Genomic DNA, 22,928 nt, shown 5'->3' on the forward strand with positions numbered 1-22,928 from the left:
TCTTCTGGGGTTGTAAGTACAAAATAGACTAAAGTTTCTTTCGTACTTACTTTTATAACATAGGGTCCTCTGGATGTAGGAGAAAATTCAAAAATTCCCCCAGGATCATCATTTTCCAAAATAATTAGGTCACAGCTAGTATATCCAGATTTTAGCACTTGATTTTCCACACTGACCCTGGAGAAGTCAGAAGGAAAAAAAGGAACATGCTACCTCTAATCTTCATACTGAATTTTGCAGCCTTATTTACAATATTTATAACACTTCCAGATAATGAATATGAAGGTTATTAGGAGTTGAAATTTAAAGTGAATTTAAGCGTATTAAAATTAAATAAGATCAAAATACTTTTCATTCATAATATTTATGGAAGAACTTCTATTTCTGAATTCATTACATCTTTCATATTTGACTGAAATCAGATATTTCAAAAATATTTGTACACCAAAATTATTGTCTAAGTATACCATAAAATAAGTAATCAAAGGCTATAAATATATTTTTATAAAGAACAAAATCTACAGGTTTGTTTACAGTTTTATGAAAATTTAATTTATAAGATGTAGTTAGAAAATACATTTAAATAAAATTGCTTTATCTTTACATGCACTTGAATTTTTAAAAATTTTTAAATTTTTAAAAAATCTAATGACATAAGATTATACTAACTAAATAAAAGTTGGATAACTGCACGGGCTAAAACAAGCCACACTGATCAAACATAAACAAAGTTATGATTAGATTTTAGAAATATTTTTGACCTTTCATATAATTCTATTCACCTCACTTTTAACTTCCTTTTTTGTTATTATAAAAGAAAATATAGAACATATGCCAAAAAAAAAACATGGAATATTATGGATCTGAGATGCATGACTTGTTGAGCAATTTCTACACATCTCTCAAAAGAACATATTTAAAGAAGACTTTTTTATATTTCTGGTTTTTATGGTCGGTGTATAATTAGAATGATCAAAGAGACTGAGACGCAGGGCTCTGGGAATTTAAAGCCTGCATACTCTTTGAGAATTCTCAGACCTGCGGTATGCTCTAAACCTTCCCAAATGTCACTTTCTGTTGAACCAAAAAGTACTCAAGATCAGACCTCAAAATTACAATGAAGCCAGAATCAATACGTAGAAAAGACAGCTCACTTCCTATGTAATAGAAAATCAGAATTATCTTCCTTCCCTAGCTTTTGGAAATCTGACAACCCACACCTAGCATACTCGTGACCGCAGAAGAGACAGCCCAAATAATAGGACAGTTATTTGTTACATCGTTAATCCAGTCATGTGATTTTCACAGTGAATATACCCATATTACATACATGTTCCCCTTACCATTAGAAAATGAAACGACACACAAAGCATGCGCAGGCATCAAGCAAAACTTCTCAAGACCTGCGGTCATGCAGAACCACAGCCTTGCCTAACACAATGGCTTGAAAAGCAAAAAGGCTGAACAACCAAAACCAAGGCATTATTTTGTACACTTACCCAAAATACACGACAAACCTTTCAGTTTCTACCCTGTCAACACAGAAAGAAGGGTGGGAGGGGGAAAAGGAGACAGACACCATTTGCCAAAATCTCACTTAATACTGCTAGAAATTTGAACGATAGAGGAAAAATAAAGCTAAAGAAAGCTTTCCTTTTTTTTCCTCCACAAGCCAGTAATGTTTACTTTATGGGAATTCTGCACACTGGCTTCTCTGCTATTGACAAACGCTAGCAAGAGTTTCAGCAGTTCCCACTTAGGGAAGATGACCCCATGGACAGCCAGCATGTCAACACCCACGGAAGACATTCCTTTCCAGGCCTGCTCCAAGGCACTGGGGTCTGCCAAACACGGTGCGTGCTCACAGGCCACAGCAGCTGAGCAAATCTCATTCAGCTTGACTTATAATTACTTAGTAGCTTTAGTGAGGTTTTAAAAAAAAAAAAACAAAAATCTTCATCCTCAGACCGAAACCCAGTTATTCTTTGAAAAAATAAAAAACTCTAGAAGCAAAGAAATACATACCTTTCATCAGTTGCCTAGAAATATAATTAAGAAGCCACAAGATAGCATTTTTGTCTTTTAACTCTGACAAATATTATTTAAATAGAACTTCGTATCAGGAAATCTAAATACTTCTCCAAATCCCCAGTGTAATGCATTTTCAAACAGTCTTGAAAAATACATGTCAAGATGCACAACCCCAGGGCTTCATTTGCAAGGTCAAATGACACTATTTATATATATGGGGTTATACACAATATATACGAAAATTTTTCTGAAATACACTGGCAAAGTGAAATTTTTTTCTGATTTGGGGAAAACTAAACAGTAAAATATTTTTAACTGGCATGATACTGAAAGCATTACAAACTGTTTAACTCCAGAGCAACTTTTATCTGTACTAAATATAGAGAATTGCCATTTGAATTTGACTTTAGAGAAAGTTATATAAAGTACCACCAAAAAATCGCTTCTCAGCCTTTTGGCTAAGATCAAGTGTAAGGTACCACAATAAAGTGTTATTTCTGTTGTATTATTATATCATAACATTGTAATAACACTACCATTCATTCTTTCATTTTAGTTTTGTTAAAAATTTGTAAAATCAAGATGAGGTTTAGATAAAACATGTAATTTTTAATTGTAGATGTTATTCTCACATTTATTTAATTAAATGTATCTTAGAACACTCAAATGTTACTGGCTCATTCTTACTCATGTACAATTTAGATAATATAAGTAAACACTATTGCTAATTGAATTAAAACATTTTAATATAAAATTAAATGAATTTCCTGTATTTGAAAAGAGAATAACCATTAATTTCTGAAATACTCTAGCGAATGATTTGTATTTCCTTGTGTATTGTTTTTGCCCATAGGAGAGAGAAAAATGAACACTTAAAAATTATATTTAATTTAAAGGTTTATATGATCAAGTTAAAAAATGACTTTTTTGGAAGAATACAAAAAGTATTCATTATAAAACTTTCGAAGGTGAAAATTAAATCATTCTTTAAGCACTTAGCCAAAGCAGAAACTCAGCTAAGAGTTTTTATGAATTGCTAGATCTTGGGTTAATAAATGCTGTTCATTTTTTTTTTCTTTTTTTTGAAGACTGCTCATTGATTTAATGAGTACTCAAACCTAAAAAAAAAAAGGTAATTCTCAGTTTTCATTTACATTTCACTGATTTTTTAAAGTAATTTGAAATACCTTTCCTTAAGATTTAATGTGAAATACATATTAAAAGCATAAGTCATTAAAATCAGACATTTAGACAGTGTGTCAATTAAATTTTTTATTTTTTTTGTTTGTGTGCTTTGCTTTACTTTTTATGTAAAAAACGGAGTAAACAGAATTCACTTAGAAAACAAACAATATATACAGCAGACACTTAGTAGATTTGTTCCCTACATTCTATATTTTTCTCTGACATAAAAATAAGATGTTTACACAAAATACTTACAAAGAAAAACCTAATGGTAAAATATAGATAGGATCAGGGGTTCCATGAAATAATACACTATTTCAGTCCTGATTAATATAGTATAAGATAATGCCAATTGAATTTATATGTGATTTTTACAGTTTATAATATATGAATTTTGCAAAGCACTCCAGTCACACTAACCTTCTCAAATATGTATCAACTTTAATATAGATAAGCTTGGCTTTGATTTTTTTTTTTTTAAATTAACTGACATCAGTTAAATGCAGAACTTTTTTTCACTTTTGGAGGTTTTCTGTATTACTGAAAAAAAAAATTTCTCTGAGACTGTAGTATTTTCCTAATATAAATTATCCACTGAGAAATGTTAAGTAAATCATTATTAGTGGAAAAAAGCCTTAAATTTGTAGTTTTGATTCTCTATAATGTGTGTATTATTCAGTGTTCAAATTCTATGTTAAAAAGAGAATTTCATTATATTAAGATTAACGCTTTCTTTTTACTCATTCAAAAAAGCTCTAATCCCTCCCCTGCTGAAAATGAAGCAGACACAGCTGTTTGTTTAACCTAACATTTTTGATTTGTTGCTGCCTAGTTTTTTAATATAGCAATTTATTAGCTATGCTTATCTTATATCTGATATCCTCCAAAAATTCTCTGTGCAATGTTTATGAATAGCAAGGTAAAAAATTCACTCATAATGAATAGCAAGGTAAAAATTCACTATGTCACAATACTCAGAGTCTAACCAGAACCATCAACAACAACAAAAAAAGTCAGAATCCCAGCAAAATGTCATCTATTCAGTTTTTTCTCTTTACTTCATATGGAGGAAAGAATTAAAACAAAAGACAAAATTATTTCAGAGAACTCGAACATATATAAATGTTACTAAATAAACATAAGCTAAATGGGTTATTACCTGTCTAGAGAAAGTGTTACTGTCTCATTCATTTCCGGTGTGTCATCAGCTTTGACTGTAATGTTGATTGTTGTATCACTTTGCCCAGATAAAAACACAACAGAGCCATTAAAGGGACCTATATCATCCAGGGTCACTGCTTTTGAATTAAAGCCGGAGGGCTTCAAACTCCAATAGACAGTAGCCTGGCCATCAGTTCCATCCCGATGTAAGGGAATGTATACCTTATTTAAAAAAAAAAAAAAAAAAAAAGGAACAATTTCTTCTGAAATATATGCTAACAAATTATGTAAGCTTTTCAGTTAGTGCATGGCCATGTTATTATATGAATATATGTACTCTGCATAGAGAGGCCAACTATTAAATAACAATAAAATATAACTGAAAATATCTTCTTTTTATAAAGCATAAAAATAATTTTAGATATAACTTTTTATTAGTTTTTGCTAATCACATTTATCTGCAAAACTGCTCCCACTTAAAAATATCCCTAACCTGTATTTTGTCTTAATAAAAGGATATTTTAAAAGCCAAAGAACAGTGAAAAAACTGCAGAACATATTGGTTAAATACAAAATTTTCATCAGAGTTTCTCCCCCCCAAAAAAAGAATTAATGTAATATCACAATATAAACTGAAAGATAAAGTTTTGTAATTAAAATAGAAAATTATGAAAAATTCATCTTAAAGTTATGGAGGCAAAAATAAGAAAATAATAATATAAATAAGAACAAGAAATGTTTCTAGCCAATATGATACATGCGATAGAAATAAACTGAGATACTCAAATAGTTCTGGGTGACCTTGGGCAAGTTACTTAACCTCTCTCACCTCAATTTCCTCTAGTGAAATGAAGCTAGGACTTACCCATTTTGCAAGTTTGTGGAGAGGATTAGAATGTCTCTCCATTAAATGAGCTAAATAAATGGCAGCTTTGTAATAATTCTGAAACAAATTATTTTTGGTAGTTTTACTTAAGTACAGTACATTTCAAATATAGAAAATAGAAGGATCATTATAGATAATGATAAAGTTTTTTTCAAATAAAGAATATAAATGAAAACTTAATGGTAGATACACTATTCTTTTTAAGCCCCTAAAAAACTACCTTCTTTGTTCTTTGCTTTTTAACACAACCCATTTTGAAAAATGGAAGATATTTTCCTCACTAACCATTCTGGTAATCTGACTATCAATGGTCCAGGCTGGAGACTAGTAAGCAAAATAAGATACTTAAGAAAGACAAAAAAAATTAAGAGTCACCCTGAGGGAGTGCGTGTGGCCTGGACTATGGATGGGACAAAGAGAAAGAGAACTGAAGGAAATTTCCATACTTTCTGTTTCCCAGAGGGGAAGAATGCAGGTTTACAGAGCCTAAAATTTTCCCTCAAAACTAATTTCCCTCAAAGGAAAAATATGAAATGGTAAATTGATAGCAGATAATGAATAAAAGAAATCCACTCTCTAAATGTTTTTTAGTTTTTAAGTTTTTAGAAGAAAACAGTATATTAATAAAAAATACAAAAATCAGAACCATCTTGAACAATGAGATACTCTGCCAATTTCCAGAATCAAATGTACAAGCAAAAAAAGTCATGGATACCATATTCCGACATAAGACTTTGATAACAAAAACAATTCTCCTCTTTTCCGAGCTGAACCCAAACCCACTTTAAGTCCAATCTAAGTTAGGAGAGTCTTAGAGAAGGTTTCGGGGATAAACCGTGACTCAGATAATGGTAAAGCTGAAAGAGTCATCCCTAGATAAATGGCAGGAAAATTCAATCAGGGTAGGGGACACATAGGGGTGGTATGTTTATGAGTGTGCTTCTGTGTGTGCGTGTGTGTGTGTGTGTGTGTGTCCACAAAAATTTACCCATATATAAAAAATGTCTCAGATCTGGCATTCCACAACTTTCCCACCACCAAGTAGCATGGCGATCCAAGTGGATCCCTTCTGCCGCCAAGCACAGAACCCATGGCAGCCACCCTAGTCCTGCCCAAAGCAAGCATGAGTAACACTGATAAATACAATAGGTCAGGGATACTTGCAATACATGTGACTTGGTCAATAAAAAAAGAAAAATTATGTTTAGCTATCACTCTAGCAAATGTCATAGCACTATCTAAAAACATCTACATCAAAACACCCAATTCTGGCCATGAACAATTAATTCTAATTTTATTCTAACAAATATGACAAAAGATGATGGAAAAATCACATATTCATTAGTTACTTATATCAAATGACACATTGAAGACTTGCTGTAAATGGTGAAGCTTTTCAAGATCTGTTAAGTCTGTATGTTAACTCTACAAAAAAGGAAAACTGTCTATGACTTATCTCAGACTCATTCGGGCTCATCAATAAGAAAAAACTTACTTACCACTTCAGCAGCAGAATCTTCTGGCTCGTGTAAAATGATTGGAAGATTGCTAAGGAAGCCAATTTCTCCATTTGCAATGTCTGGAGTAACCACTAAAGAAATATTTTGGATTTTCCCAAATCTAGGACTTACAGGTGGGATTGGGGGAATTATGCTCACCAACTCCACAGTTTCCAACTATAATAAACAAACACAAAAAAATTAAAAAAGAGAAATTTTTAATTTAAAAAAACTTAATAGCATGGGACAACAAAATAAATAAGTAAAGATCACAAACTTGGCAACTTCATCTCCTCTTTCAGTCACCATCCTACTTCAATCTCCTACACTGGCTTCTTGAGTTTTTTGTTTTTTCTCTTGTTATAATTCCCCAGCATTCTTTCTAAGCCCTTTATCTTAAATATCATACCTTCTCCCTAATAATACCTCAGTCTCTCCTGTGAATTCCAAATCTTTCTAACAACTGTCCCTGGACATCACATAAATGTCACACAAACACCTTACAGTTAGAATATCCAAAACAGAAATCACTACCTCCATGTTCCCTCCTGACTAACATCACCAGCACTACCAACTGCTTTTCCTCCTTAACACCTGTACCCAACTATCTTGACCCTAAAGGCAAACTGAGAGTTGCCCTACGTCTTATTCTTCTCTTCCACTGACCCACACTTCCAATCAATCACCCCCTCCCCTTCTATGCCAGAGAAAACCACAGTATCCCCGCGCCTAATGAACATGACCATTAGAGTAACTTCCACAGTATTCTCATCTAGAATAGCCTCCCTTCATCATCTCGCAAGTCCAAAATGTGCCCACTCTTAAAGACCAGCTAAATCTCCCCCTTTCGTGAAGATTTCCTAGTATCTGCAGCCCCTTCTATTCTCTTTCTGAACTTCTACCACTGCCCTCCCTAAACTTAGGACTTTATTATAAATTTCACATGTTGCTTATCATTTTGTAAATTCCAGATTTTTACTTCCTAACATAGCCCTTGTGAGTCTGTGTTCTCTTCCTCAGCATTTCACCAGGCCATGACACAGACCCAAAACTGCAGCTGAAACACAGTAAATGCTTGTCAACTCATCCCTCTAACACAAAACGAGCTCTATAGGAATCCTGGTATATTACAAACCTTCAACATCTTAATATTCTAACTTTCCAAAATTCACCTAATCAATCCATACCGTGTTCACTTGAGGAGTACAGGAATAAATAATCCATTACAGGACTGCAAAAACAATAAAGATTTTAAGCTGAAAAGCAATTCTGAACTTAGTAACACATTATGGATCTCCCACTCTTTGGAGCCCTCTGATAGGCTTTGTAATGTGGAAACAAAGCCAATAAGCAACTACCAGAAGAGACTTGTGATTTAAATAGATTTTCCACAGACAGGAGTAGTTCTGATCCCACACGCAATGTCACATTTTATGATAAATGATATATATTTTAAAGACAAAAGCAAATGCCCTTTCAAAATGTCACACATTTTGCTTTATGAATTGATAAAGAAGATGTGGTGTGTGTGTGTATATATATATATATATATATTTAATGGAATACTATGCAGTTATCAAAAAAAAAACAAAATCTTGCCATTTGCAACAACATGGATGGAACTAGAGGGTATTATGCTAAGCAAAATAAGTCAATCAGAGAAAGACAACTATCATATGATCTCTCTGATATGAGGAATTTGAGAGGCAGGACGGAGGATCATGGGGGAAAGGGAGGGGAAAATGAAACAAGATGGGATTGGGGAGGGAGACAAACCATAAAAGACTCTTAAGTTTCAGGAAACAAACTGAGGGTTGCTGGAGGGAAGGAGCGTGGGAGGGACAGTATGGTGACTGGGTGATGGACATTGGGGAGGGTATGTGCTGTGGTGAGTGCTATGAATTGTGTAAGAGGGATGAATCACAGACCTGTACCCCTGAAACAAATAATACATTAAATGTTAATTTTTTTAAAAAAAATCACCTACAGGAGGGGTGCCTGGATGGCTCAGTTGGTTAAGAGTCTGACTCCTGATTTCATTTCAAGTCATGATCTCAGGTTTGTGAGGTTGAGACCTGTGTCGGGCTCTGTGCTGGATATGGAACCTGCCTAAGATTCTCTGTGTCTCACTCCCTTTCCCTTCCCTCCCTTTCTAAAAATATGTAAATATTTTTAGTATTTTTTTTTTAATCTAAAAGTCACATACAGGAGAAAGATACCAAAAAAAAAAAAAACCCTCCATATTTTGGTAGTCATTTGAGTAAGAGAAAAAAAGAAATTAGACTGACACATTTTGTCAAATATGGTATGTAGTAAAATAAAATGTGTAATTCTTTAGTATACTGCATTTACTTTATAAGATAAATAAAATGTAAAGATAAATAGTAAATACCACATATCGGTTGTTCTTTCTAAAGAAAAGAAATAGATATACATGTAAATTTCTACTTATCTTTAAAAATATTACAAAGAATAAACAAATAAAATGTACATAATATATGTATAGGTTATATATATTTAATTTATATCTATGCTTAATTCATATATAAAATGTATATAAATATAAGGTATACATTGTTTGGAGGCAAAGAGGTTTCTAAAATACTTGGTCATGCGTGAGTAAGCATGTATCTGTGAATGAACACTCTCATTCCCATACATTCACCAAGAGCCATACTGATAATACTATTCAAAACATCAGGATATTTTTACTCCAAAACTTTCTAAAAAGAAAGGAGGAGAATAAGTAAGTCATATCTCACATTTATCAAAAAAATTAATTCTAAGTACAGGATTTTTGAAAAATACAAAGAAAGAAGATACAGAATGCTATGAAATGAACTGATCAAAAGGAAAATGCTAATTTTCCATGGCTTATTTCCTAGTCTCTAAGCCTTTTTGTCTGGGTTCCTTAAGCATCTGCTAAATCAAACTGCCCCATTCATAGAGTCGTTCTTTGCTTTCAGACAGTTTGCAACTGGGACAGCACATTAGCAAACCCCAAGTCTGCCAAAAGTTGTATCTCAGACTAATGTATTTAGCCGAGAGGGTAAGTGAAGAACGAGGAGCTCATGTCTCACATTCTCTTTTCTTCAGTTTCATCCAACTTTCCATGCAGAATCTGATGCCTCCTATTCTTGAGTTGCTCATCCATTATGTACTATACAAACTACATAACATTCTAATTTCAACCAGCCTCCAGAACCTACAGCTGTTTTGAACCTCAAGGAATTGTGTTGGTGACTAATAGTGTCTTTTTTTTTTTCTTAACTGTTAAATTAACTGTCTGCACTCTAAGACCTTTTGTTTTTATAACTGAATACAAAGAGCTAAAAAGAATTGGGTCTGGAATTAGTGGTGCAAACAGATTTCTAAACCAGCATCACCAAAATTCAGACACTACACACTTCTTCAAGTTTTCCCTGACTTTTCAAGTAGCATCAAGAATAAATTCTGCCATGCTCATATACAGTGCTGAAAATAGCTCGGATAATATCTGATCCATAGATGGTCCTCAATAAACTTTTGTTGACAAAGAGATTCTCTGCAGCTACTTGGATAGATATTTTCAAAAGAGTAAAAGCTTGATAGAAAGGTTACTAATATTGGCACAGATATAGGGGGTCTGTATGCACAGTAAAAACTGGTCTTGAGGCAGCATGAGAAAAGAAATCACAGAGCCAAAATGGGAACAGAAAAATTCTCCAAAACTCAAAATCAACAATTAAACTCATCTCATATCACTGCAATAACTACAAGAATGCCAGGATGCCTCGGCCTCCATGAAACTACAACTGTGTAAAATCTTTGCTTTATTTCACTTGGGTTCATAATTTGGTTTTCATGTCACTTGTGCCCTATGCAAGACTGGAGACACACAGAAGGGAAAACTGAAAACGGATATACCTTAAACATATGTTATGAATTTAAATATTTGTGCTCCCCCAGAACTCACACATCCCCTGGGTAATGGCACATGGAGATAACTGGGTCATGAGGCCAGACCCGCATGATGCAATTGATGCCCTTATATGAAGAGACGCCAAAGAGCTTGTTTCCTGTCTCTCTCCACTATGGGAGGACACAGCAATAAGACGTCAGTCTGCAAACCAGGAAGATAGCTCTCAAGAGAGCTCTCACCAGACACTCCTCATGCCAGCACCCCGATCTCGGACTTCCCAGCCTCCCGCACTGTGAGAAATAAAGGGCTTCTGTTCAAGCCACCAGCCTATGGTATTCTTTTTAGCAACCTGAACTAAGACAATATATATCAATGACAGTGCTCTGAATCCAGAGGACAAGGACAGCAGAAAAGGCAAAGCACAGCGTTGATGCCAAAAATAAAAACAAAAACTCCATCAAATTCTGAAACTCCTCATAACAAGTTATTTTCTCCCAGGGACTCTTGAAAACTGCTAAGTTTGAGAAATGCTGCCCTCAATGCAAACTGGTGAAATTAGTTATGCACTTTCATGTATTATTAGGCCCAATCTTAAAATGTCGTGACCTCTTTTTTATAAGGCCAAATGTATACCTTTTTAAAAAAAATTTCTAAATGTATCTTCACATGTGTTCTGATAGCAGCATTCTAGTCCCTTTAATTTCTTGTTCAACATGGCCAGGGCCACGGACTCCACCACATGCTCAACTCCACTTCACAGATGCGGATGCCCCATCTGGCCACTCATGTCACAAAAGCATCCCACAAGCCACAGGGGAAGCAGACACCACTGTGTACAAGGCCATGTTCTCTTCACCCATCACTCCAAGAGAAATTCAGGGGGCCTCCAAGATGGGTTATCCTCGTAGACAGAAGTATGCATCACATCATACCTTCCCCATTTTGAGGTAACACAAAATACCAATAAAAAAATAACAAAGGATGAAGAGGGGGACTGCATAGCTCAGTCATTAAGTGTCTGCCTTTGGCTCAGGTCATGATCCCAGGGTCCTGGGACCGAGCCTCGCATCAAGTTCCCTGCTCAACGAGAAAGCTGTTTCTCCCTCTCCTACTCCCCCCGGCTTGTATTCCCTCTCTCACAGACTCTTGGTCAAATAAATAAAGTCTTTTAAAAAAACCAACTAACAAAAAAAGATGAAGAGCAGAATCTCCTAACATTAAGCGGCATAACCTTGGAAACAATGGCAAAATGTCTTCTTGTGGGTACACATGTTACAAAGAGGTATCCTCTACATACTGATAAATCTTAGCTCTCCATAATAGGTCACCTTCTAGACTCCTCTACTTGGAGTCCTCAAAAAATATACAAATGGTACAAGCATGAGCAATGTCCCAGGTGAAAACATACCAAAAAAGACAAGAGCTTTCAGAGTGAAAGGGCCTACCCCATCAAGCACCAAGCAAAGTAGGAAACAGTTCTGTGGAATTCAAAACACTAAGAAGATTAAAAAAAAAAAAAAACTCTCAGGGTTAATAAATAAGCAAGTTACCTAAAAAAGTAAATAATGTCTTTCCCCTAAAATTTCTCATCAGCAACTGTGCTATAGAACAATACCCTCCAAATTCTGAAGAAAAATGTATTTATTTTTATTTTGGGGGGGGGAGGGAGAGAGAGAAGGAGAGAGAGAATCTCAAGCAGGCTCCACACCCAGTGCACAGTCCAACGCAGAGCTCAATCCCACAATCCTGATATCACGGCCTAGGCCGAAATTGAGAGTCAGACGCTTAACCAACTGAACCATCCAGGCACCCTGAAAAAATCATTTTAATCTCAAAATTTCTACCAAGCCAAACTATCAATGTGAGTTTGAAGTTTTGTTTTTAGCTTTTCAAAGACTCAAAAAGTTTACTTTGCATCTTCCTTTTCTGCACATGTATTTGAGGAAGACATTACAACAAAAACCAAACACAATCCAAGAAAGAAAAAGCAAGAGATCAAGAAAATTTGGGAGCTCAGTAGAAACCATTCCAAGTAGCAGGTGTGAAGCAAGCATAGAAAGCATCAAGAAGATGTGGTATATATACACAATGGAATACTATGCAGCCATCAAAAGAAATGAAATCTTGCCATTTGCGACAACATGGATGGAACTAGAGCGTATCATGCTTAGCGAAATAAGTCAAGCGGAGAAAGACAACCATCATATGATCTCCCTGATATGAGGAAGTGGTGATGCAACATGGGGGCTTAAGTGGGTAGGAGAAGAATAAATGAAACAAGATGGGATTGGGAGGGAGACAAACCATAAGTGACTCTTAATCTCACAAAAAAAACTGAGGGTTGCTGGGGGGAGGGGGGCTGGGAGAAGGGGGGTGGGACTATGGACATTGGGGACGGTATGTGCTTTGGTGAGTGCTGTGAAGTGTGTAAACCTGGCGATTCACAGACCTGTACCTCTGGGGATAAAAATATATGTTTATAAAAAATAAAAAATTAAAAAAATATATGAGACCAATTTAAATGTGCATGATTTGAAAAAATTAATTGAATATGAGACTTCATTTGATACATATTTCGGTTAGTGAAATATGTGGAGATAAAGATTATAAACTCTTTATCAACCCATTTACACTATTTGAATTTCTATTAAATTTATTTACATAACCAAAATTTGATACGCATCCTTTATTGCTTTCTAATTTTCAGAATCAACCAATAACAAACGCATGGAAAACATAACCACACTATCATAAGTGAGTACAGATTTTTTTAAATTTTGGCAATAAAAATAATGTTTTGGTTAATAAAAGGTAAGAGATAAGAAAGACAAAGTGGAAGAATATGTTATAGGGCCCTAACTTCTTTTATTTTTTTATTTTTTTAAAGATTTTATTTATTTATTTGACAGAGATCACAAGTAGGCAGAGAGGCAGGCAGAGGGGGGGTGGGGGGAAGCAGGCTCCCTGCTGAGCAGAGATCCCAACGTGGGGCTTGATCCCAGAACCCTGGAATCATGACCTGAGCTGAAGGCAGAAGCTTTAACCCACTGAGCCACCCAGGCGCTCCCCTAACTTCTTTTTATTAAGTAGATGAGAATCCAGAGATTCTATTTATAGTTAATAGACAAAGAAACAGATTTTTTTAGTATGTTATTTTAAAAATCTACACTATTTTTCTCATATTGCTATACTTCTGAAATGCCTCCCCTGCAGCATCCATCATGAAAAACAGTATTTATCTTATAAATCCCATTCCTATATTTTCCTAAATCAACTCAAAAGAATGGTGGATCTCTTTCTCTTTCTCTCTCTCAATCTCTCCCCTACCTGCCCTCCTCCATTAACAATCTGTGTTACCCCATTTTTGTCATCTGTTATTTTCTGACCTGCATTTCAAGTCGGTATACTTTTATTAAAGTATTAACTTTAGTAGGACCCTTGTTTTATTCATCCTTATATGGCTTAGGAGCAGACACTTTCTCTCCTAGGATGCCCTAATACATCAAATTGTAGTAACTAATGGTAGCATCCAAACCATCAATGTGGCAAGATAAGGGTTAGTTAACTCTCTCACACAGACAAATACATTTGCAGTTGAACCAAAGTTGAAATTGTTCTAATCATTACAGTACCTTTACTAGAAAGTGGGCCCCATTCTGAAGGAATGCATCATTTCTTATTGGTAGTTTTGTGGTGACTTGGATTTTTTGTTCTGGAAAAATGAGGTTATTTCTCCTGGACATATTTAAGATGCCATCTTTTGCTCGCAAAGGGTCCACAGCTCCAGCAGGAATATAAAGGGCAGAATAAAGCATCTTTACATCTCCTTTAGTTCCTCCTCCTCTTCTAAAACTCAGGAATAAATATCGTTCACCTGGGCTGCTTTCAATCTTCTGGTTTTCCATAGGAAAAAATGTTATTAGGCCATAAACATCATCACTATCCTGAATGTAGAACAAAAGCTGCAGGTAAGGAAATAAAATATTAATGTGTAGAATTCTCACATCTGAGATGACCAAACTATTGATTTTCTAAGCTATTCTGATTTTTAATAGTTATTTACATATCATGTCTAAAGATGATCACATTTTACATGTAATAAAGTAAAAGATGAATCAAAAACCGATATGGCAACTTTCCTAATTTATTGTTTGTGGAATTTTTTTGAAGAGTAAATTTTTCATTTTCGGAAAAGACCATCTTGAGTAATGGAAACATACATCATTTCTAAAAACAAGTGTTCTTCCTGTTGCACCCACCTAGACATAAAAGTAATACGTGTGATCAAATTCTTTGGCTCTTCAGTAACACAGAAACATTCACACAAGTAAAGCAGAACAACTGATCTACCTCTGCTGGTTCGCTCACTTCTGCACCTCCTCGTACTGTATGAGGCAGAATCCGAAGTAGATAAGCTTCTGCTTCTTCTGGAAGATCATCATTAACAATAGTAAGAGGAATTGATGCCAACATCTGCCCTTGTTCAAAATGGAGAACTCCGGAACTTGGTCTGATATCTGCTGTTACTGGTGAGGGATCACTGCTATTCCGTGTCAGTTCCCAGTTCACAGAAATATTCCCATGGGTGCCACCATTTCTAACCACTGTAATTTCTTCAAATCTAGAATTTTATAATAAATACATATGGTTACATATTATACTTGTTTCCCTTAGCTGGGCTTTTTCTTTTTAAGATTTCATTTATTTATTTGACAGAGAGAGAGATCACAAGTAGGCAGAGAGGCAGAGAAAGAGGGGGAAGCAGGCTCAGCAGATGGGGGGCTCGATCCCAGGACCCTAAGATCATGATCTGAGCTGAAGGCAAAGGCTTAACACACTGTGCCGCCCAGATGTTCCCCCCTTAGCTAGGCTTTTTTCAATGTCAAACTGGCCATCAGATTTTGGTAAAAGCAGAATCCATATCATAGAGAACGGATGGCTGTTTTTAATATGAAGGGGTAGATATGTAGATGTGTCCTGGGAACTTACTGCAGTATGAATTCACTTGCATATTTATTTATTTATTTATTTATCTATTTTTAAAGATTTTATTTATTTATTTGACAGACAGAGATCATAGGTAGGCAGAGAGGCAGGCAGAGGCAGAGAGAGAGAGGCAGGCTCCCCACTGAGAAAGGAGCCCGATGCAGGATGCAGGACTCGATCCCAGGGACCTGGGATCATGACCTGAGCCGAAGGCAGCTGCTTAACCAACTGAGCCATCCAGGTGTCCCTCACTTGCATATTTAAATCACTCTGGAAATAAGAGAAAACAGCAAAACCACGGTGGAAGAAGTGACACAGTTCGACACTATGTCCAATGGCACAAGTACTGAATCACGGAATAATATATTAAAATAATCGTAGTAACAGGTTTAAAATAAACCATACCTTGATGTTGTATCTTCATCAATTACAACTGTCCTTTCAAACAAGATACTGTTGAATGACAGGACTCCATAAGGTTTGTCATTTGGCTTAATGGTGATTTGCACAATAGAAGGGGGTAATAGCACAGCATCTCCCTGCAAGGTATCTTTTAGTAATACAACATGAAATGATTCTGCAATCTCTGGAATGGTGTCATCAACTATCTGAAATTTCAGGTGTGATTCATGAGTAAAAGGTGGAAAAAAAATAGTTGGCATTGGCTGAAGATCAACGAAGTCTAAATTTTCCTGGGCATGTGCTGTTGAATTCCCAGTTATAATAACGTAACTGATTGAAACCTCATATTCGTCAGATCCAATCAAATGCCCATTGTCATCTTTTCCACGAACCACTGGAATTAGGAGTATGTGGTCTTCCTCAGGGACCAAATAAATATTCTGAACAAATCTCACGGGACTATCATTTTTCTTAATGATTATTTCAACTGAGCTCCTAGAGGTGTTGATCTCAGCTCCTCCTTCTACACTTTTCAGTTGAATCAAAAATATTTCATCATTTTCTGGTACCTGTCAATAAATATAAACAACAGCAAAGATATCAATAGCCAAAACATCTGCAAAGAAACCAGAGTATACAAAGTTGCTATGCTTCAGTACAAAGAAACAAAAAAATGTTAACTGAAGGGAGTAGAAAGGCTTGTTTAAAATCTACATATTAATATATCTTCCAAAGTTACATAATATATTTTAGACAGGGAAGGAAAAGTTCATAAAGCAATGGTATGGACAGGTATTAAAATATAAGCATAATGTTTTCCAACCTTGATCAATCTTTAACTAACACTAATGATTTGACAGTAAGACTAGGCATAAAATTTTACTAGTTTTATCAAACTGGTGAGTCAGAAATAGCATGATAGTAATCTAACAATAATATGTAAGAATATCTAAGAATCTGGGGTAAGATTATAGATATATAATATCTAAGAATATGGAAAACTTTAAACATCACATGCAAAGAGTTTTCAACATGTGAATTATTCTTGCTTTTCTCTAAATGATTTCTAATTCAAGAAGTAAACATATACCAATGATTTCCAAAATACACATCATGCCTCTGGAGAACAAGCTATAAGAGTCACTATCAGGGAAATGTTCACCTTGCTAGAGTGAAACTTTTTTTTTTTTTTTTTTTTTTTGCAGCTGCACAGAAATCCTAGGGATAATCTTCACTATGCTATTTAGATAAATTCTGTTTTATGAATAAAAGGGAAGAAAGAAATCTTTTTACTTCCATCAACAGCAATACAAAAGGTAAGGCTATTTATCTAAAAAAAAAATGCTGTGATTTGATTGGTGATCTTTTTATTGTCCAATTTTACTGAGGAATAATTGACAAATATAACTAACATATTTTAAATGTATACGTGATAGTTTGATATACATATACATTTTGGAATAACTGCAGAGATCCAGAGAATTAACACAATCATCACCTCACACAGTGATTCTTTTTGTGTGAGTGACTGAACACTTATGATCTACTCTCAGCAACTTTCAAGTATACAGTACTGTATTATTAACAGCAGGCACCATGCTGTACATTAGATGCTCAGAGGATGATCTTTTAAGTTTCTAAGTAAAATGCATAATTAATCATTGCCCCAAATTATAACCTTTTCAAGGATCTAAAAACAAAAGGTTTTTACTAGCTTAAAGAACCAGAAGAACTAGAGTCATCAATGCTACCTATTATTTCATTTTTTTTTTCAAGAGAAACAATTTCTAATGTCTTCTAAATCATTTTTCTTCTCTTGGGATTTTTTTGTGATTTGATTTCATGATTTTTTTTTTTTTTGTAGCAAGGTAAGGGATAAAATTCCCAGGTTTTTCATTCTCTGTTTCTGATAATATTAAGACTGTTTTATTAAAAGTTACATTTTCTCTTATTTAGCTCACAAGAGATACCCTTGCAACATTATTGTTCAAATCCCGTCCCTTCTTAGTTGAGTTAGCTGTGTCACATATCTCAATCCTTGGTAACTTCAATATGAAATGTAAAAATTAAAACTAAAGTCTTCCCATGAATGTGAACATTTAAAATATCCAAACAAAAGAATATCAATTACAGTAGAACCTTCTTTGTTTCCATAGTAAAATACTTATGCTGTGTAGTACTGTAACTGTTCAAAACTGAAATCACCAACAAAAATCAATCACCAGGGTTTACAAAATGCTTAAGTTTTTGTAATACATGTGGTATATTCAGGTTTATCAGCTTTTAGATATCAATTTTATGTGAAATAAATTAGGTAAATATTAATCAGATACACTCCAAAATGGCTCTTTGTATCTAAAGTATACACTAACTAGTTAGTACAATACACTAACCTTACATAGGACTATGCTCTTGAATAATTTCAAATAGTGAACACAGTTTAATGCTTGGCATAATGTACTCCAACATGTCTGTACTACAGGCAGAGTCCCTGTCCCATTGAAGCATTTAACAGTATCTCACCTCATCATCAAGTACTGTCAAATTATAAACGACTGTAGCTCTGCCAGGGGGAAAGGTGATATTTCCTTTAACTGGGCTCAAATCTTCCTCAGGTGAATTTGGGCCACCCTCTACCTGCAAAGAAACACACAGTGCCATTGTTAAACACAAAATATTTCACAAGAGTAAGAAAGCATTACTATGATTCAGACTGTCAAAAATCAAAAATCCACTTAAAAATGTTTTGAGAGAAGAATTATAGAAAACTGTACATAAGTCTGCCCTTCTAATTAATAGTCCAGGAGTATAATACAGTTATAGATGTTGACTACAATCACATTAAACTACATGGTTTCTAAGCACTTTTTCTTTTTTTCTCAGGCATTAAAGAAAATCTGAGAAAAAAAATAGATTTTCTTGACAGGTACATATTCAAAATTGGTAAATTCTCTTAAGTAACAGAATCAAATGGCAGTACCAGCACTGACTGTATAACGTTGAGCAAGATATTAAATAACCCCAAGGGATACCTGGGTGGTTTAGTCACTTAAGCGTCTGCCTTTGGCTCAGGTCATGATCTCAGGATCCTGGGATTCAGTCCTGCACTGGGCTCCTTGCTCAGTGAGGAATCTGCTTCTCCCTCACCCTCTGCCTGACACTGTCACCATCCCCTATCCCCGACCTGTGCGCGGGCACGCTCTCTCTCTCTCTCTCATCTTTAAAATAGGCATAATACTATCCACTTCACAGGCTAGATGTGAAGACGTAATAAGACCATTCTTTTTGAAAAGTGCTTATTAAGTACTCTGTGCCTGATCTCTGTTACACGCTAAGGATATAGCAGTGAATAGGCAAACTCCCTACCCATAAGAACCTACATTTAATGAAGGAAAAAATGATAAATAAAGGTGTATTTTTCAGATGATGGTAAGTATTATGGAGAAGAAATTAAGAAGGACACGAGGGAGACAAAGTTCTGGGAAGAGATGTGGTTTTTATATGTAGTGAGAATCAATGTAAGGTACTTAGAACAGTAAATGGCAACATTAAGTGCTCAGCAAATACTAGTTGTAATTATTTCAACAAAACAAAGGCTCAAGGCTCAAGAAAGTAACTTCAGACATCCAGAAAGCAATGTTCAAAATTTGCAATTTTGCCTTATCCTTTCTACAACCAATTCTTTTCCCAATTTTTCCCACATTTGTTATTAGATACATTTTCAAAAATGTACTATCTACGACTACTGCGTATTTAATTAGTGCTACTATGTTTTTCACACATTATTCTCTTATGGCATTTTATTTTTTGATGCAATTAACATAACCATCATACAATGCAGGTCTCCGTGAGCACAAGAAGAACTCTACTATGTTTCAGAATTAGGTTATATAAATCCAACTATCCATTTTATTGATATTGCTATTAATAGTTAAGATAGAAACTGGTAAGATAGAAATTAATGCTCTAATATTTGAAAACAGCATATGAACATGTTCTAGATATTATAAGGCACAAAAATTAGTTGAAGATTTGAATATGTATCTCATAAAATAGCAATATGGTGACGCATTGGTGTGCCTGTGGTCAGTAAGCAATCGAATGGAATGGTGACAGGTAGCACCCTAAGAAACCTGCCTCACCCTCAGCCTATCTGAGTTAAGTCAAATGCTGTAACACCTATGGACCACCACGGTGGAGTCTGACTGCTCTTAACAGCATCCATTAAAAATATTTTTTTTAATGGGGAAAACATAAAATGGGGGAAGACTAGACATCAAATAATCAAATAATTTTTACATAAGCCTAAGTAACCCATGGGCATTTTTAAAATTTACATCCTTGAAAATGTTTATCATAAAGGTTTAAGAATTTTTTAGAATTAACATTATTATTATTTTATTTTGTGGTTTATTATTACCAACCAGTATATAAAATGATACATTGTGTTTCATGGTAGCATAGTATATGCAAGCAACAAAAAGAAATCTTTTATTAACTATGAAATTTATCAGATAATAAAAGTATTTACTATTATTTAGTTTTTTAAGGGTCATGCTTATTATAGAAAGGACCTTGATTTATAACCTAATTATATATATATATATAAAACATATATACATAAAATAACTTAATTTATAACTTAAAAGTTATAGCCACCTGATGTGAACTCTGACATTTAAAGTGATTTCAGACTAAACTTACCTCAAAAGTCACAGTAACCATTCCATAAGTTCCTTTTTCTCTGATGAGAGTAAGAGGCACAGATTCATTTCTGCCCCTGGGCTCACTCACTGTGATTGAAAAAGGCTAGTGGGAACAGCAAAGACAGGCACTTATCAGCCAGAGGTAGAGGTAGTACAAACTGTTAACCTTAGAAATACTAAATTTACATAGACAAACTAATCCACATCATACCCTAAGAATGTGATATGCCCTAGCATTAATTAGCTGTAGTTAATAAAAATGCTTGAAAGGTTAAAAATAATAGTGTAAAGGGAACATAAAACCTGGTCAAGCAAAAGATGCAAGTTCTTGTCCTGATTCTACCATCAGCAAGCTATTCTGCTGAAAGATCTTAAAGGTTATTTAGTGAAAGATGAGAAACTCAAATGCTCACAGGGACCCGGGATGTCAAAAAACCATGTTGCATCTCCCCCTGAGAGTAGCTGATTGTGACCACCCAGTGGCAGCACCACCAACAGGCCTTACTCCTAGCCACTACGCCCTTCTCATTGGCCAACCTGCCAGTGAAAAGAAGAGGACTGCTAATGATTTTCAGGACATGACCACTGGGGGAAAGAAGCCAGGGCTTCAAATGTTGAAACACGCTGGCTTGGGTGCCTGAAACCGGGCCTAGAAGAGGAGGAAGAGGGAAGCAGCCAGGTGCATGCTTTCTAGAACAGTAGTGCCCATCTCTCCTGGTGACCCCAAGCCTCAGTGTCCCCATCCATAAATGGGGATCAGCATATCTGTCCCAAAGATATCAAATATCATCAGTGCTCTCTTCATCATCAACATAATCATTATCCAGGCCAGGAACTGAAGCCAGCCTATTTAGCAACTACTGTGACCTCAACAGTTTACTTCGTTTCATTTTAACCTTATGGGGCAGGTACCCAGTCAGGGGCTCCCTGGCAGCACAGCAACCACAACAGTCAGGGACCTGCCACCAATGCTAGAGACTGGGATTCATTCCCAGAGGCTAAGAGGTACTATGACAAGAAAAAAGGGTGGTGAGGAGGGAAGGAGGGAGGTAGGGAGGGAGAAAGGACGGAGGGAGAAAAGAAACCTTTAAACAAGTCAGTTTGAGGTTGGGGATGGTAAATTGGGAGTGAATATAAAAGAAAGACAGTAAGGAGAAAAATAAAGCAATTAAGAGAGCCTGCTTCATAATTAACTATCATTTAAATAGAACTGACTGATTAATTAATTTAATTAATTTTGTAAATGACAATATAATGGAGGTCACAAAATGTCTACTATATTGACATTATCCACATCTTTTTTTAATAAAGATACTGCAATTAAAAGATCATATTTATCTATAGCTTGCCTTGTTACAGAGATAATTTAAGGTAAGAAAATGACATACAATGCACCAATTGTAGCAGCAATCTAAATTGGAAAATAAATAAAAAGCTGGGGAGTATCATCATCTTTTAGTAATGATAATTAGTAACATGATTCAAAAAGCCTCAGTATCAGGAAGGTACTTGTAGTCTAAAACTTAGTGGCAAAATACAATTGTATCCAAGATAAATTTTGTTTTAAGAGGTGGAAACAGGGGCACCTGGGTGGTTCAGCTGTTAAGCATCTGCCCTCAGGTCAGATCATGATCCCAGGATCCTGGGATGGAGCCCCACATCAGGCTCCCTGCCCAACAGGAAGCCTGCTTCACCCTCTCCCACTCCCCCTGCTTGCATTCCATCTCTTGCTATCTCTATCTCTCTCTCTCTGTCAAATAAATATATAAATAAAATCTTTTTTAAAAAATGGCTGTATCATTAAAAAAAAAAAAAAAGAGCTGGAAACAATTTCTCTCAAGGGGGAAACTGTCTTGTGTACTTCTTTCTAAAGATAAAACTCTCTGAACAGAGGACACACAGGAATTCAGTGATCAAGAGAAAAGAATGAACTGCTGAGCAAAACTGAGGGAGATGATGAGGAGTTTTAACCTTTAAGAAATATGAGTAAGTGGGAAAAAAAATTTCAGGGTGGGGACTAACAATAGAATTTTTAAGAACTATCATGTCTTCATTCTATTCGATTCTGAGTTGACTATAGGTTTTTCCAGTACTCTTCCAGTAAATTTTTCTCATCTCCAACCTTCAGAGGAGGAGGACAAACAGTATTTTCTTTCAGTGGCAACTGAGAA

General features: G+C 35.2%; 1 protein-coding gene across 1 annotated transcript in view; it reads right to left on the bottom strand.

Moving 5' to 3' along the window:
* The window catches only part of ADGRV1 (adhesion G protein-coupled receptor V1), a 549,981-nt gene that overhangs the window by 487,111 nt on the left and 39,942 nt on the right, over positions 1–22,928 (bottom strand). Inside the window, exons 5-12 of the mRNA XM_044265783.1 lie at positions 20,756–20,860; positions 18,575–18,688; positions 16,055–16,620; positions 15,014–15,284; positions 14,296–14,625; positions 6,763–6,939; positions 4,376–4,599; positions 51–177 (exon numbers count right to left, since the gene is read on the bottom strand). Of these exons, the coding sequence (XP_044121718.1) occupies positions 51–177; positions 4,376–4,599; positions 6,763–6,939; positions 14,296–14,625; positions 15,014–15,284; positions 16,055–16,620; positions 18,575–18,688; positions 20,756–20,860 (1,914 nt within the window). The remainder of the gene's footprint in view (positions 1–50; positions 178–4,375; positions 4,600–6,762; positions 6,940–14,295; positions 14,626–15,013; positions 15,285–16,054; positions 16,621–18,574; positions 18,689–20,755; positions 20,861–22,928) is intronic.

This window comes from Neovison vison, chromosome 1 (assembly GCF_020171115.1).
Source record: "Neovison vison isolate M4711 chromosome 1, ASM_NN_V1, whole genome shotgun sequence".
NCBI classification, from domain to species: Eukaryota; Metazoa; Chordata; class Mammalia; order Carnivora; family Mustelidae; genus Neogale; species Neogale vison.